This window comes from Melospiza melodia, chromosome 21, assembly GCF_035770615.1.
Source record: "Melospiza melodia melodia isolate bMelMel2 chromosome 21, bMelMel2.pri, whole genome shotgun sequence".
NCBI lineage: Eukaryota > Metazoa > Chordata > Aves > Passeriformes > Passerellidae > Melospiza > Melospiza melodia.
In genome coordinates this window covers 12,152,320-12,167,229 of record NC_086214.1, presented here as the reverse complement: position 1 = coordinate 12,167,229, position 14,910 = coordinate 12,152,320, and the positions used below count along the sequence as shown (strand labels likewise).

Here is a 14,910-nt window from a genome sequence, read left to right as displayed (position 1 = left end):
ACTAGAGAGTTACTGAGATAGAAAAAATGGCACAATAATACAGCGCAAGGGATGCTTCCCAACTCTGGTTAAGCATAATAATAATTTAAATTAAATGTTAAAATAACAATCATTTTCTTAGAAATCTTGCTTCTCCTAGAATACAGTAAATAAGAATTTAATTTTTCCAGCAATCACTTACATAGCACAAGATTCTTTCTCCTTTCAAGGGACACAAAACATACAGGCTTAAAAACTGCCACAACAACTAGAAATTCAATATTGAAACACATCATTATTCTGAAATGATAAAAATACCTCAATTTGTTGAGAAATACCTCAATTTGAGATAGGAGAAGTGGAAACTTCAGCCAAAGAACTGCAAAATGTTTGTATCATTAAGTTACATAAAGGCCAGAAAATTGTAATTGAAGTGATGATTTCCTTGGTGTAAGAATAAAGGAGAAATCCCCGCCATGGCAGCCAGGGGAAATAATTCCCATTAAAGCCAAACTCCAGCAGTGCCACTGCTCCCAGCTCCCAGCCCCAGTGAGTTTATTGGCCTCTGCTGATGTGAAAGAATTTGATTTTCTGCATTTTCTGCTGTGTTTTGGTCAAGTTCTGCTGCCTGTTCCATGATGAATTCCCTCTCCTGCAGCAGGATCAAAAGCATCTGGAGAGGTGGAAGTGCAGCAAAGCTCCCTGGGCAGGGCACTCTGCACTTCAGAGCTGCCCATTCTCAACATTTCTCTTTCTTTTCAGCTCCCCAAGGGAAGAACAGTAAATTATGACTTGAACTAAACAAGTCACACTTGGCTCCAAAATCAGATTTTCCTACCTCTACTTTCAGGTCCCAGAGGTAGGCAGAGGAAATCCTGGTCACAGCCAAGAAGTCATTTTTGGCTCTGAAATAAATTTTCCTGCTTTACTGGAGCCAAACTCTACCATTGAGAGCACCAGAGCTTTGAGCAATCCTTGAACATTTTCTTTTATATTATTTTGTTTTAGCAACCTGATTCTTCAGCAATATGAAACCCTTTGCAATAACACAGAATTAGGGGTTGGCCTCTTGCTTCAATCAGTTTTGTTTATAATCAGGTCTGAGCCTGAATCATTTCTTTCTCCCTAACCCTGACAAAGTGTTTTAGACTCTTCTCTTTGTCAAAAGCAGTGAACCTAAGATACAATATGCCTAAAAATGTTGAAGTGAAACTAAATTATTATCTTTAAAGCCTCCACAGAAATTACTGTACCTTATAAAAGCACACAGTTACTTAGGGAATTCCAGTGTTTGCCATTTAATACCAGGATTTGTGGTATATACTCAGCACAAACATATGGAAAAACTAAAATTGGATATTATTCATCACACTTGACAATGAGTCTCTTGCCCAAGATTGATGTCTGGACCCAAAATGCTACACTTCAAAATATCTAAGAGAAGTTAATTAACAGTATGTTAGCATCAGATAACACATCTGTGGGATTATCCATCTCTTGCTGTCACATTATTTATGCTCCTTAATATTACAGCTCAATCAAGTTACAAATCATAAAACATATTTAGAAAGCAGGTTGATCACAGACAAGTCATATTAGTGGAGATGAGCCAACATCAAAGTGCCAAGATGAATTATTGCTCTCCAAGGGTGCAGCCCCACAAACCCTGCTGCCTGTGCTCAGGGCTGGGAGCATTAAAGGGATCACTCACCAAGAAAAAGCTCTGTAAGGAGTAAGGGGTTATGGAATTGAGGCTTAAGAGGACTTTTATTAACCCAAAATGCAGACATTCAAGTGTTTTTTCATGTAGAAGCCCAGCATTTTTAGTGATTTAAACCAATCCCAGGAGCATAGAATTCATGGCTGTTCCAAGGGAATTGGTAATCACTTGCATTTCCTATTTTTAAAGGAATGTCATTATCAATCATCTTATCAGTTTCCTCCTCTGATACCTCTGCTGGGCACCCACTGCTGTGGGAGAGCCACAGATTCTCCATTTTCTGTCCAACCCAACCTGGCCTGTGCCACTCTGGTTTGAATTTTATGGCTGCTGGAAACTCAAGGTCCTCCCCAGAAGTTCCAGGCTTTGCCCAGTTTTCTGCTTCACCCACAAAATCCAAAGAAACACCAACCAAATGTGTGTAACTATTCTCTAAATTTAACTGTTTCATTTGGGGATTCCAACTCCTTTCCTGAGCTGAAAAAGATGTTTAATCTTCCAAGTTTCTTTTATATTTCACAAAAACACTAGTAAGTAGCCACCTCTTCAAAGTGACTTCCTTCACTTTATCCTTCTTGCAATTCAGCTGATAAAAAAATGAGCATTAATCCAGAATTGCTGGGGATCTGATAACCCTAAACCTTCAGCAAAACAAACCTTGTTCAATATAAAGCCATTTAAAATAAAAACTATTTCTTCCAGCATCCTGAAGCAGCTCTGCCATGCAGATCTCATGCTGAGACTGGTGCCTGCCCTGCTCTCATCCAGAATTGATCACTGCAGAGCTTTGGGCATTCCCATCTCTAAACACACACTCAGACCTTGAGCTGCTTGCAATTTGGCAGCCACTGTTTCCAGCCCTACTGAAAAATTTACAGGTTTTCTTCAGTCTCATTTTAAAAAATAGTTCAACAGAACACTGATTTTTAAAATATAGTTATCAGAAATGGGCTGCAGTGCTGTGATCCTGTTATTTGAAATTTTTGGTTGGCCTCAAGGTAAAATCAAACCATAACCCACTGTGTGGATAATTCACCCATAACACATTTCATTCAACCTAATTTTGTATCATTTAGAACCCAAACCCATTGATTTTCAGGAAATCATTTGGCATTAATTACAAAGTTCCAGCCATACAACAAAGGATTTCCTAAATACCTTGTCAGCACATGCCCCCAAACCCAGAATTTCCAACTGCAGAAAGAGACTGAGCACTCTTTAATGGGAATTCTTCCACTACAGTGGAGTGCATTATACTGCAGCAGGACAAAGAATGTTGTGGCTGAGTGAGAGCTCCAAGGAATTCTGCACACTCTGGAGGAACTGCACTCAGCCTCCCTGGCCCTTGTAGGATGTGGTTTTTCCCAGCAAGGCTGGAATGAGGCTCATGCTCAGACAACAAAGAAGCCTTTGCTTGTTCACTTAAGCTCAGAACACATCTCTCAAACCAAAGCTGAGTCTGTTTGGCCTTTCAAGTGCAAACCTATGATTTTCTTGTTTGATTTGGCATTAGGGAGAACCAGAATCCAGCTGCTCCTGGTGTTTATTTATTCTGTGATCCTTCACTTTGTTTCTTGGCCTGACAGAGCAGTCCCAAAGAGGAGCACACAGGACAGGGCAGTGACAGTGACTGGCAGCACTCAGTGGCACAGACCCCCAGAAAGAATTGGGTTACCCAATAATAAATCTTTTTTTCAGCAAGCAGAAAGCCTAGAAAAATACTTTTCTATATTTATTGGCTTTCTTTTCCTTTCAGCTCTGCAGTGCCTGCTCTAATGGAACATCATCCCTGTCAGACAAGTCAGAAGGAAGGAAGTGTTGAGGTGGGCAATTACACAGCACTGCAACAGGATGCTGCTTTCACCACCTCCTGAAAAACACAAATACTTTCAGATTTATTTAACTGCAGCCACTTCCAAATACTATTTTTACAAGGGGCTTACAAGTTTTTGCCTAAAGTTACACGAAGCTTGAATATTCCAAATAGTGCTGTCCTCAGTATCCAGGAAGAGTTTATGTTGTGTCATAAATTCATGTTCAAAACTGCAAGCTAATAAAGTAGCACAGGCTTGGAAAAAGTTTCCAGTTCCACTCTGTGCTGAAGTGGGAGAAATAATTACATTGAAGAAGGCAATGGGATGAGAAAGGTGAGACAGTGCAAGCAGTGAGGTATACACAGCTATACTGTAAAATAATAACATAATTAAACAATCCTTATCTTTCCACCTGTTTTCTGCAATAACCTGCCTTATTTAAAGCAGTATTAAAAAGTTTGTATTAAAAGGTTTTATTTTCTGCAATAACCTGCATTATTTAAAGCAGTGCTCCACCTCTTACCTGTGCAAGGTCACTCAAAGAAGTCAAATGGGACGGAGAGAAGTTCAAAGGTAAACAGAGAGAAAAGATATTTTGTGCCTATTTAGTGTTTTGAAGATGACATAAAAGTCTATTTTTTGTGCATATTTAGTGTTTTGAACATGACATAAAAAACTATTTTAGTGGGTTTTTTATTTTAGTAAACTAAACATTTAGTGTTTTGAAGATGACAAAAATCTATTTTGTGCATATTTAGTGTTTTGAAGATGACATAGAAATCTATTTTGTGCATGTTTAGTGTTTGGAAGATGACACAAAAATCTGTTTTGTGCAGGTTTAGTGTTTGGAAGATGACATAGAAATCTGTGTTGCGCATGTTTAGCGTTTGGAAGATGACACAAAAATCTGTTTTGTGCAGGTTTAGTGTTTGGAAGATGACATAGAAATCTGTTTTGTGCATGTTTAGCGTTTGGAAGATGATACAAAAATCTGTTTTGTGCACGTTTAGGGTTTGGAAGATGCCATAAAAATCTGTTTTGTGCACGTTTAGGGTTTGGAAGATGCCATAAAGCCAGGCCAGGGCTGAAGCTGGTCCTACCTGCAGGTCCCTGACGTTTGGGAAGGGGATCCCGATGGTCACCACGGCCCTGGCGTTCTCGTCACAGAAATCCAGCCCCTCACTGACCTTCCCTCTGCACACAGCAATCAGCAGAGCCCCATCTGCAAGAGCACAGCAACACTCAGCATGCCAGGGAGCAGCTGGCATCACAGAAACTTGCACCAAAACCTTTTAAAGGACTAAAGTTAATATAATATAATATAATACTGGCTGGAAAGGGTGAGTGGCTGTAAAAACAGGGACTGGGTTAGAGGGATGAGATTAACTCCACTTTGATCAATAACATTCTGATTTTGACCATCAAACAGCAAAATATTTTACACTATATAATACAGGAGTAATTAATTATGTATCTACAGCAGAATGTTGAATGTTAAACCTTGAATTTTACTCTAAGAGTCTGCACCAACTCTTTTGAATGGTGAAAAATGTACCTTTTTCTCCTTTACACTTGATTGCATCGTAGTAGATTTTCAGCAGCTCATCAAAGTCACTTTTGGCCCCTCCCTGGGGCTCTGCAATGACAGTTTTAACATCCTCCAGGTTCCTCCACAAGCCTGTGTGCATCCAACGGTCCTTTAACTTGTCCAGCATCTGAAAACCAACACAAAAATCCATGAACTGCTCAAATAAAGCACACAAAGACATTTCTTTCAGTGAAGTTTCATGATTCAGTTTTGTATTTGTAAATGCAAGTTTTCCTACCATGCACAGAACCTCAGCTGTGCAGCAATTGGGAAATGGAGGGGCACTAATTTTGCTAATTAGAAATAATGCAGATTCTAGAGTTGCCAAAGCAAAACTCTAAATCTATGAGAGTGGCCATTAAAGAGCATTTTGTGCTATTCCTCAAAGTAATGTCATCCAAAAAAATGGAAGTTATCTGATTTTTCGATTACTAAGTAAGATTAGAAATAAATTTCAAATTAATTTGAAACAAGCCTTTATATCTTAAACTTCCAGAACTTTTCAATATTTGAAAATTTACATAGAGAAGTTGGGGGGGAGAATATTGATGTAGGATTTATCAGCCTCCTCAGGTTCTTGGACAGCCCCTCAGCTTTACTACACCTCCCAAACTCTGAACTGTGCACATGTCACTCCAAGTCAGAACATGTTCAAATAAACTTGTCCTGCTTTTAATGCAGATTCTGAAAATGCTGCATTACAGAAATCAGAGTTTAAAATTAGCACAGAACCTGAAGTCGGTTGGGTGGGGGTGATTTAGCAAATTCATCAACTTCTACATTGAATTTTATCAAGTCAGGGAGCCAAAAAGTCCCTCCTTGAGCTGCACAGAGCTGCCCTTGAGAGAGGGGCAAGGCAAGGAACACACCCAGGGTGCACCAAGGAGCTCTGGGTCAGTGGGCAGAATGCAATCCTTTAGTTAGAACTCAATCCTTTAGTTAGAACTCAATCCTTTAGTTAGAACTCAATCCTTTAGTTAGAACTCAATCCTTTATTGCACCCTCCTGCTGCTCAGTGTTTTCAGTGTGTTACTGACTCTGTGCAGTTCCTAGATGAGATTTAAACTCTCAGGTTCTGCAGGAAGGGCTGTGCTCTGTGTCTGCACTTCCCTCCTGAAGACTTTTCCACATTTTGCTCCAGGCTGCACAAACTTGCCCTGCTCCATCCCCTCACTGCAGCCCACTTGTTTCCAGTGCACCCCAGCCAGGATCCCAGGATCCTGAATGGGTGATTGTTACAAAAATAATCTGTCCCCTGTCCAAATCCACAGTTTCAGTGCTACAGTGAAGCAGAACTAATGACAACTAATTGTTGTCACATTGGAAAATTTATAGGAAACTGGTGACAAGGCCCTTTGCATTTTTCATGTCCTCAGCATTAAAGATCTGAACTCATTCTCTGGCACGAAGAATTTGGATGGGTTCCTCACAAGAGGGGACAAATGCTGTTATTTCACATTTTCCTTGGTTTGTCCCAGCCTCTGCTCAGGGAATTACTCTTGCTTTACTACTGATGTGACACCATTAGCAAGCAAGCACAGAGAGAGTAAGTGATGAGTAGTAGGAGCAGCTGTAGCTGCAGAATAAATCATCTCTGCTAAATGTGTCTGTCCTGCTGTCTGTCCCTTCCCTCCCAGCTGCCATTTCCTGGCAGGACCTGTCTGTAATCTCTTTTTCTATAAAGGCTGTACCCTGTGACTGAGCAATGAGTGTCCATCTTGCCAGCCCAGCCTCAGTTCTTGGATGTGCTGTGGAGATAATTCTGGGAAGGCAGAGAATCAAACACATTACAGCTCTCAGTGCATCCATCTGGGATCTGCCAGGGAGGGGAACACCATTAACTTCCAGATTTCACTGCTGCTCCTGCTGCTGGGCCCCCTCAGCAATCCCTGCTGGGCCCCTGGCACTGCCAGCCATGCCAAGGGCAGCCCAGGGAGAGAACACTTGGGCAGGGCTCAATTTCACTTTTACACTCATGAAACCACCCAGCCTTTGACTCCCAAGGTCACTCAGCCCTGATTTTCTCCTCTCCATGGGATTTCTCCCAACACACCCCTAGGAAAGGTTCTTCCTCAAAAAAATTCCTTAATCCCTCAATGCCACTGCATTTCCCTCATATTTGAAGGAAGCAAATTTTATATTCAGAACTGTAAAGATGGCAGGAGAAAACCTTTATCCAAATCTTAAGAACATATCTTTTCTCTTTGTGGGCTCCCCAGTCCCTCCAGGCAAGTCTCCCTTGGACCAAGGTTCAGCTTTCTTGTTCCACCACCACAACAAAAAATCTGTGATTTTGATGGAAAGATGGGAATTATTTATGAAATCTTGGGCAAGAATGGAACAATTCATTTAATTCACACAACAGCTATTACCTCTTCCATTAATGGAGTTTGCTAGATATGGAAACTTTCCTTGTATCCACAAAAACACAGGACCCATGGCCTGGACACACACTAAAACAACAAGAATTATGGAGCTGACTGAATACAAATAAATAAAATATAGAACACACACATGCCTCAGAAGAGCCAGGAACCAAGTGCGGGTTTCTCATAAAAAATTATTTCACTTTGGGTTGGAAAAGTGCAAATGGGAGCAAGCTCTGATGCCAGGAATCACAGGAAGGAACCATTAATGCCCCCAGCCAGTCACTCCTCCCTCCCAGGGGAATAATAGTTCCTGCACTGGAAGGCAGCCTGGGTATATTTTATTAAATCCCTTAAAAATGGATTCTCAAATGCTTTATTAACAAATGGTCTTCCTCCAAGAGAGCAGAAAATCTTGTTAGAAAGAATCTGTCATCTCCCCATGCACTGAGGGATGTTTACTGGGCTAGCTTTTCCCTTTTATTCCTGTCTGCAATTTAAAGACACCTGTCAGCTATGATCCAGAAAAATCTGGGGCTCAGGGTGTAGCTCTCCCACCAGCATTCCCTTCTGAGCAGTTTCTGGAATGTTCTGGAAGTTTGGGGATGGGGGGAGCTGTTTCTCCTTCCCTCCAAGGCCAAACCCTCCCGTGTGCGCCCACAAAGGAGCAGCTTTGCCCTTTTCCATTTGCTGCTTTGTTTTATACAGTGCCAAAAATCACATTAGGAGGCTCCCAGGTCATGAAGCAAACCCAGAGCTTTGTTTAATGGATTTCACCCTAAGGCAAGTGGGTTGGAATTTCCACCCTTGGATCAAACTTGGAGTTAACTCCAGGTTGCTGGGGCTGTGCTTTCCTGCAGGATCCATCACCAGGAGTAGAAAATAGCTGAGAAAAGAGGAGTCTAACAGAAAAATTCTGGCTTATTTAACTCTTTTCTTGCTATTTTCTTTACATAAAATATTCTTTAAATATTTTAGCATTGATTCATGTCATGAATGGATCACACCTTGTCAGCAGAGGAAAAAAGGTATCACAGAAATAATCAAAAGTGCAACAAAACACCCAAAAATATCCAAGGATGCTCCAGAGCAGTGCAGGCCTAAAAGGAAAATGACCTAAGAAGGACCTGACAGTAGAATAAACCAGCTCTGGCTTTACTGGGTAGTTTAACAACTCCAACTATTTCAAAATAATTATCATTGCAACTGCATTGTGTCCTTGTGCACCTGTAAAACTACAAGCTCATTTCCCCACATTTATACAATAACTGGAGAAAAGTTATTTCAAGGTGAGCAGAACTTACACAAACATCTTGTAACACTTCTTAAAAATCTGCCATTATACCCTAAAATAACCCCACTCCTTCAAAAATCTGCCATTGTACCCTAAAATTACCTCACTCCTTCAAAAATCTGCCATTGTACCCTAAAATTACCCCACTCCTTCAAAAATCTGCCATTGTACCCTAAAATAACCCCACTCCTTCAAACTTTGCTTTTTTTGAGCTTGGCTCTATGTAATGATATAAAGTTGTACTTTTCATTGTTATTCAGATATTCAGGTAGTTGGAGGGGAAAGGGAAGAGCCATTAGGTTTTTGTTAATAAAAATCCCAGTATTGGCAGCAGTGTCAGTGCAAAAAGTCTGAGCTCCCCGAGGGAGCAGCATTGATCTAAAAGCCTTTTCCCTGTGCTTGCTCCCAGGGTTTTCTCTGTGAATAAGCACTGCTTCAAATCCAAGTGTGTCTCCAGTGGGCTGGAAATGTGTTTGAAGGGTCAGACACAAGTTCTACAGGCAGGCAGGCAGCACAAAACTCCAGAGATGCCAACAGGAGCTGGGCACCAGGAGCTGGCTTGGGGCTGGGCACTGTTGTATTCATATTGTTGTATATCATTATTTCCAGAGCCTCATACCTTCTGGGTGGTTTTGTCACGGCAGATCTTCACAGCAGTGGTGTTGTTGCTTCTCAGTCAGGGCTCCTCTCCAAGGCTCTCCCTGACAACCCCGCCCCCTTTTATCTCAGTTCCCTCCATGGGCTACAGCTGCTGCCCAATCAAGGACATCACAGCTGCAGCCCATTTACAATAACTAGAATCAGGGCAGGGTCACTAATACAATACAGAGATCTTTCACTGCCATACATATATTTACAATACATATATTTACTCAGGCCCCCAGACACACAATTACTCAGGCCCCTACAGGGCACCAGGATTGAGCTGGGCACCAAGAGAACTTCTGGGAGAACAAGGGGGCTCTGGGCTGATGGGAATGAAAGGGGGGACTGGGACACAAAGGGGGGGCTGGCACTGAGATGGAGCCCCTGGCACCCCAAAGGGAGCCCCTGGCACCAAACAGGGCTCTCAACTCCCCACCAACATGGAGAGTGCCCCAGTGCTGCTCTAACCATTGCTCTGCAGTGTTTGTGTCTGGCCAAAACAATAACAGGTAGCACAACCAAAGAGGATTTTTGTTTGTTTGTTTTAACTCTGAAAACTCTTAAATTCAGAAACATTGTCAAGAAGAAATGCACTTCCCTTGCTTTGCTACAAAATGTTTCCCACCATTTGGGCTGCCTGCAAAAAATCAACCCCAGGTTGTTTTGTATCATGGAACAACTCAGCCTCCACCTGCATCAGCTGCATCCTCTCTGCCTTTCAGTGTAAATAAATATTAAATTTTTTAAAAAATCCATCCATTCTGACAGGTCCTTCTGTAGGTGGAGGCCCATTGTCTTTTCCACTGGAGCAATCTCTGCTGCTCCCAGGCCCAGGTGTTTTTCTCATGGCTGATTCCAGAGGCATTGAATTCCCCCTCAAACCTTTCCCTGATTCCAGAGGCACTGCACTCCCTTCCAGACCTTTCTCTGATTCCAGAGCCATTGAATTCCCTCTCAAACCTTTCTCTGATTCCAGAGGAACTGAATTCCCTCTCAAACCTTTCTCTGATTCCAGAGGAACTGAATTCCCTCTCAAACCTTTCCCTGATTCCAGAGGCATTGAATTCCCTCCAAACCTTTCTCTGATTCCAGAGCCATTGAATTCCCTCTCAAACCTTTCTCTGATTCCAGGGAATTGAATTCCCTCCAAACCTTCCAGGAGCAGCTCTGCTGAGTCAGCTGCTTGCCCCCAGCTGGAAGTTTTAGTTCCAATCCCAGGAGAATCAGTTGGATCAATGTTCTACTTCCATTATGAAAGGATGGAACTGTCCCTATATTAGTGATAATCCTGAAACATATTCAGACATTAAATCAGGGCATTGCTTGACCAAAGTGGCCTGAAATTCCTGTTATTTCAAAGAGTGGGGAGTGGATCTGGCCAGGCTTCACCCACTTTTTTTGGTATTACAGGTTCCTATTAAATAATTTCTTCAATGATTAAGATGGTTTGGAAAAGTAGAGAATTAGCAGAAGTTACTTGAGAGTTCTTGAAAACTTGGTACCAATAACCCAGAATCCTACAGGCAACTGAACTCCAGGAATACTGGAACCCTTCACTTTGGGGGAAAAAAGAAGGATTTACAAAGAGTTTACCAATGTGGGGTCACAGGAACACTAATTTATTCCATTTTCACCTTTAGTTAAAAACAAACAAACCAACCCCAAAACAAAACCAACAACAGCAACAACAACTAAAAAAAGGCCCTTGAGGTGAAAAGTGAACAGAAAGGAAACAGGAATGAAATGGGAACAAAAGATGGAAGGGACAAGAACAAACTGCCTGGAAGGATTGGTGTGAAAGGAAAATTGAGTTTCCTTCCAAAAATAAGAGGGAAAATATTTGGGCTAACTATCCAACAAAGCCTAATGTCCATTATCCCACTCTCTGAAATCACTTTTTAATAGTTCTGGGGTGCTGTTCCAAATAGCACCATGAAAAGCACAATGTCCCTCCACAAGAGCAAAAGGGATGAAAAGCAAGCAAAGAAACCCAACCCCATTTATCAAAATCACCAAAATGATTCCACACTTTGGGAAGGACTAGAAGAATATTCATTCATCTCTGGGCCACAAGCCATTTACCCAACTGGCAGAAATAATTTACGTTTCACCTTTTCTTCTTCTTAATCACCCCACTCACTTTTCCAAAGGTCATTTTAATCATATTTTTCACAAAAAAAAAGAGGAAAGCCTCAGTTTTGCTCAACACCCAGACATTTGCACTGCTCTGGGCTGGGGCTCCAGCAGCCAAGAATAACTGAGGCCATTGAATTATTTAAAGCAGTTGTTTGCACTCAATTAGATTTTCATGAAAGGTTAAGCAAGAAACTGATTCACAGCCCCTCCCCATGTTTATGGGAGGGTTTTAACACAGGAAAAGTCATTTGAATGACTGAGCCAATGCAAAATATAAACTTTTTTCACTAAAAAAAAGGTATTTTAAACTTCTAATTTCATTCTCTCAGCTTCTAATACTAACAGATTTAATTTCAAGAGGATGGGAAAATATCCGTGCCAAAATATTTCATTTTTGAAATAAAATTTAATTTTAAAATAGAGCTTTAAATTCCCACTGTTAATAGGAAACTGGAGAGAAATATTAAACATCCATATGAATACACATGCACAGGGTAATAAAATAACCAAAAATAAATTGATTTAATGCAGCATTTTAATGGAAACAGGCCACACAAGGATGTTATTCTTATCAAGGAGAGGCTCCAGCTGCTTTCTCCTGCTCATTTCCCATTTACTGCACCAGGGGCATCACCAGCAAGGTTCTGAAGCTGCCTGGTTTCCTCAGTGCTGATTCCAGGTGAATTCCTGCCTGATTTCCCTTCCCAAAGAGCCACAGAGCCTCTTGGAATGAAATGCTCCATAAGAGCAAAATAGAAAATACTAAAAAAATTAAATTATTAATTCAAGGGGCTGTGCAGGGGCCTGGAGCCATGTCAGACATTTATTCTGATATTTTTCATTTCTCCCAGAGTTCTGAAGGAAGATCACAGAGACTGAGTTGTGCTAACAGGTGCTCAGGGAGTCCTCAGCACTGCTGGGAAAAGCTGCCCTGGACTGGAACTCTCCAGCACTGTGCTATTTCAGATTTGTCTCCTCATCTCTCTGTTTCTTAACAGCACAAAATGAGTTTGAAGGTTAAAACTTTAAACCATGGAGGTGGGATTTTCAAGAACTTCCCTGGAAATGGTGTCTTTCTAAACTGATAAAAATTGCACTTATTTTCTCCAGGAGAATTTTAAATAAAGTCAAATATTTAGGACCCAGAATGGTGTTGAGATGCCCACAGATGGTGGGAAATGTGGGGTAAAATCTGTGCTCATCCACACAGACTCTGCAGGGGAAATTTAAAAAAGGAAAAATTAAAGGGATAAAGCTTTATCTCAAGCAAACCCTGAGCAGGGTGAAAATCTCTGATCACCATGTGCACACCCCAGCACAATAAAAGGTGAATAATTCATCAGCATTTTCCAAGGCACAGTGTGCATCACTCAGCTCGGGGGCAGCACGGGGACTGCACTGCCACGATTTCTCTGTGGGGACAATGACAAAGTGTGCTCAGCAGCAGCAACCTGGAGCACTGAAGTGTGTTCCATGTGCCATAAATCAACCCTGCAGCCACAGGATGTCTCTCTGGTCCCAACATACCATCAATTTTTCAATAAGCCCCTTAAATAATGGAAAACATGAACGGCGACAACAGTAATGAAAAATGAAATGTTTTGCACGCCAAAGACTTCACAAAAACACTGTTAATATCTTGCTTCTGCAGCTAAAGAAGCTTTTTTATAGAAATTTTCTCCCCAAAACCCAACATGATTGCCCCCCAAAGAAGCTGGAGAGTTTTTGTTCAGGCTTTGAGCTCTGTGGCAGCTGGTGAGGAACAACCTGCTTCAAACCAGGCTTTCTTTTGTGGTTTTAAAATTAACCAAGACAAGGAGTTCTGTGTTCCAGGAACTGCTTGTACATCCACCCTAGGCTATCATTACACCTTCCCATCCCAGGGAGGGAAAACCCTTCATGCAATGAGAAAACAAAATGATTTTAAAAAGGAATGGTTTAAATCCTGGTCTGGAATAAAAAGCGAAATGATGAACTGGCCATGGATGAAGTCAGAATCTCCACTGCTGCTCTTCCCCAGCCAGAAAAGCCAAGCTCAGACATCTCTGACCTCTTGGTTTTTTCAGAATAAAGGGGAAAAACAACCCAAGGCAGCCCCTGGGATTATCATTCACTGGGAGCCTGCCCAGGGTGCCAGCTCTGAGCTGCCTCTGCTCCCTTCCCCAAGCCCAGGGTCCCAACAGGAAATACTTCATGTCCTCCACCACATTAATGAGACAATTCTAAATAAATAAATCAATTAATACATAAATAACCTAAGTATTTATTCCAGGTTCCCATCTCGATCCCTTCTCCCTCCTTCCCTTCTATCCCCCTAAAAAAAAAATATACAAAGAAAGAAATAACAGACTTTTCTGATTCTTAGGAAAATAATTTCTCACCTCATGATCCAAAATTGGAAGTAAAAGCTGAAATTGAAGTTTTTACTGCAGTACATTGCAAGTTATTTGTTTGGAAATATTTTTGCTAAAAATTAGTCCATTACTGAGCTGTAAAATGAGTCAAAGTGCAATGAATACTCTTTGGAATTCATCACTCACTAATTAAATGTTCTCACACAGGAGCTTGCCTGCCCTATCAGAAGGTAAAACTGAGGCAAGATTTTTCTCTTTTCTAAGATAGGAGTTGTTGGCTCCCAGACCTCCCAATGATGTCAAATTTCTCTGAATTTAAAACAGCCCAAGAACTCCTGTCAATACATTTCATATTCAGCTTCTTGTATGAGCTGTTTCACTGCTGATGCAGAACATGCTCCTGAATAAATCCTCTCCAGTTATTTCCTCTCATATCTGGTGGTTTTCACACATGAAGGAGTCACATCAGGCACTGAATCTTTCCCAGACATGGCAAAGGGACCATGAGCTCTGCAGGCTGCAAAGGTTCAGCACATCAATGTCAGAATAAGCTGGGCAGGACACACGTTCCCAAGAATGATGTTGTTTGTGGATATTATTCCCTGTTCACAGCTGCTCTCCCTCCCTTTCATTAAAACCTCCTGAGGAAAAGGACATCTTCACTCTGTTATTTACTGTTAGGAATCCATCATTCACAGAGTGCAAACTTCCTGACTGTGAAAACTCATTTTCAATGCAGTTCCTACATAAATAGGAGGAAAAATATGCAAGCAGCAAGTGTTAATTACAAGGGAAATTGGAGCACGTGTTAACGAGCTACAACAATTCAGCTTGCAGCACTTTGACAGTCAGACTCAGAAGTGACAAACAATAAGAGATTTTTCGTTTATTTTCCTGATGCTGTCTGCTCAGGGTATTTAAATTAACAGTGCAATAAAATATTAAAGTGCCCAGCTCTCAGGGTGTGAAATTCACAGGCCAAACACTCATCTGCCAGCATGGCAGATAATTTTT

The 14,910-nt window shown here is 41.3% G+C and overlaps 1 protein-coding gene across 2 annotated transcripts in view; it reads right to left on the bottom strand.

The window, feature by feature from the left end:
• The window catches only part of BRIP1 (BRCA1 interacting helicase 1), a 48,641-nt gene that overhangs the window by 11,676 nt on the left and 22,055 nt on the right, over positions 1-14,910 (bottom strand). For both annotated transcript variants that reach the window (XM_063173765.1, XM_063173766.1), the window contains exons 15-16: positions 5,069-5,228; positions 4,614-4,735 (exon numbers count right to left, since the gene is read on the bottom strand). In XM_063173765.1, the coding sequence (XP_063029835.1) occupies positions 4,614-4,735; positions 5,069-5,228 (282 nt within the window). The remainder of the gene's footprint in view (positions 1-4,613; positions 4,736-5,068; positions 5,229-14,910) is intronic.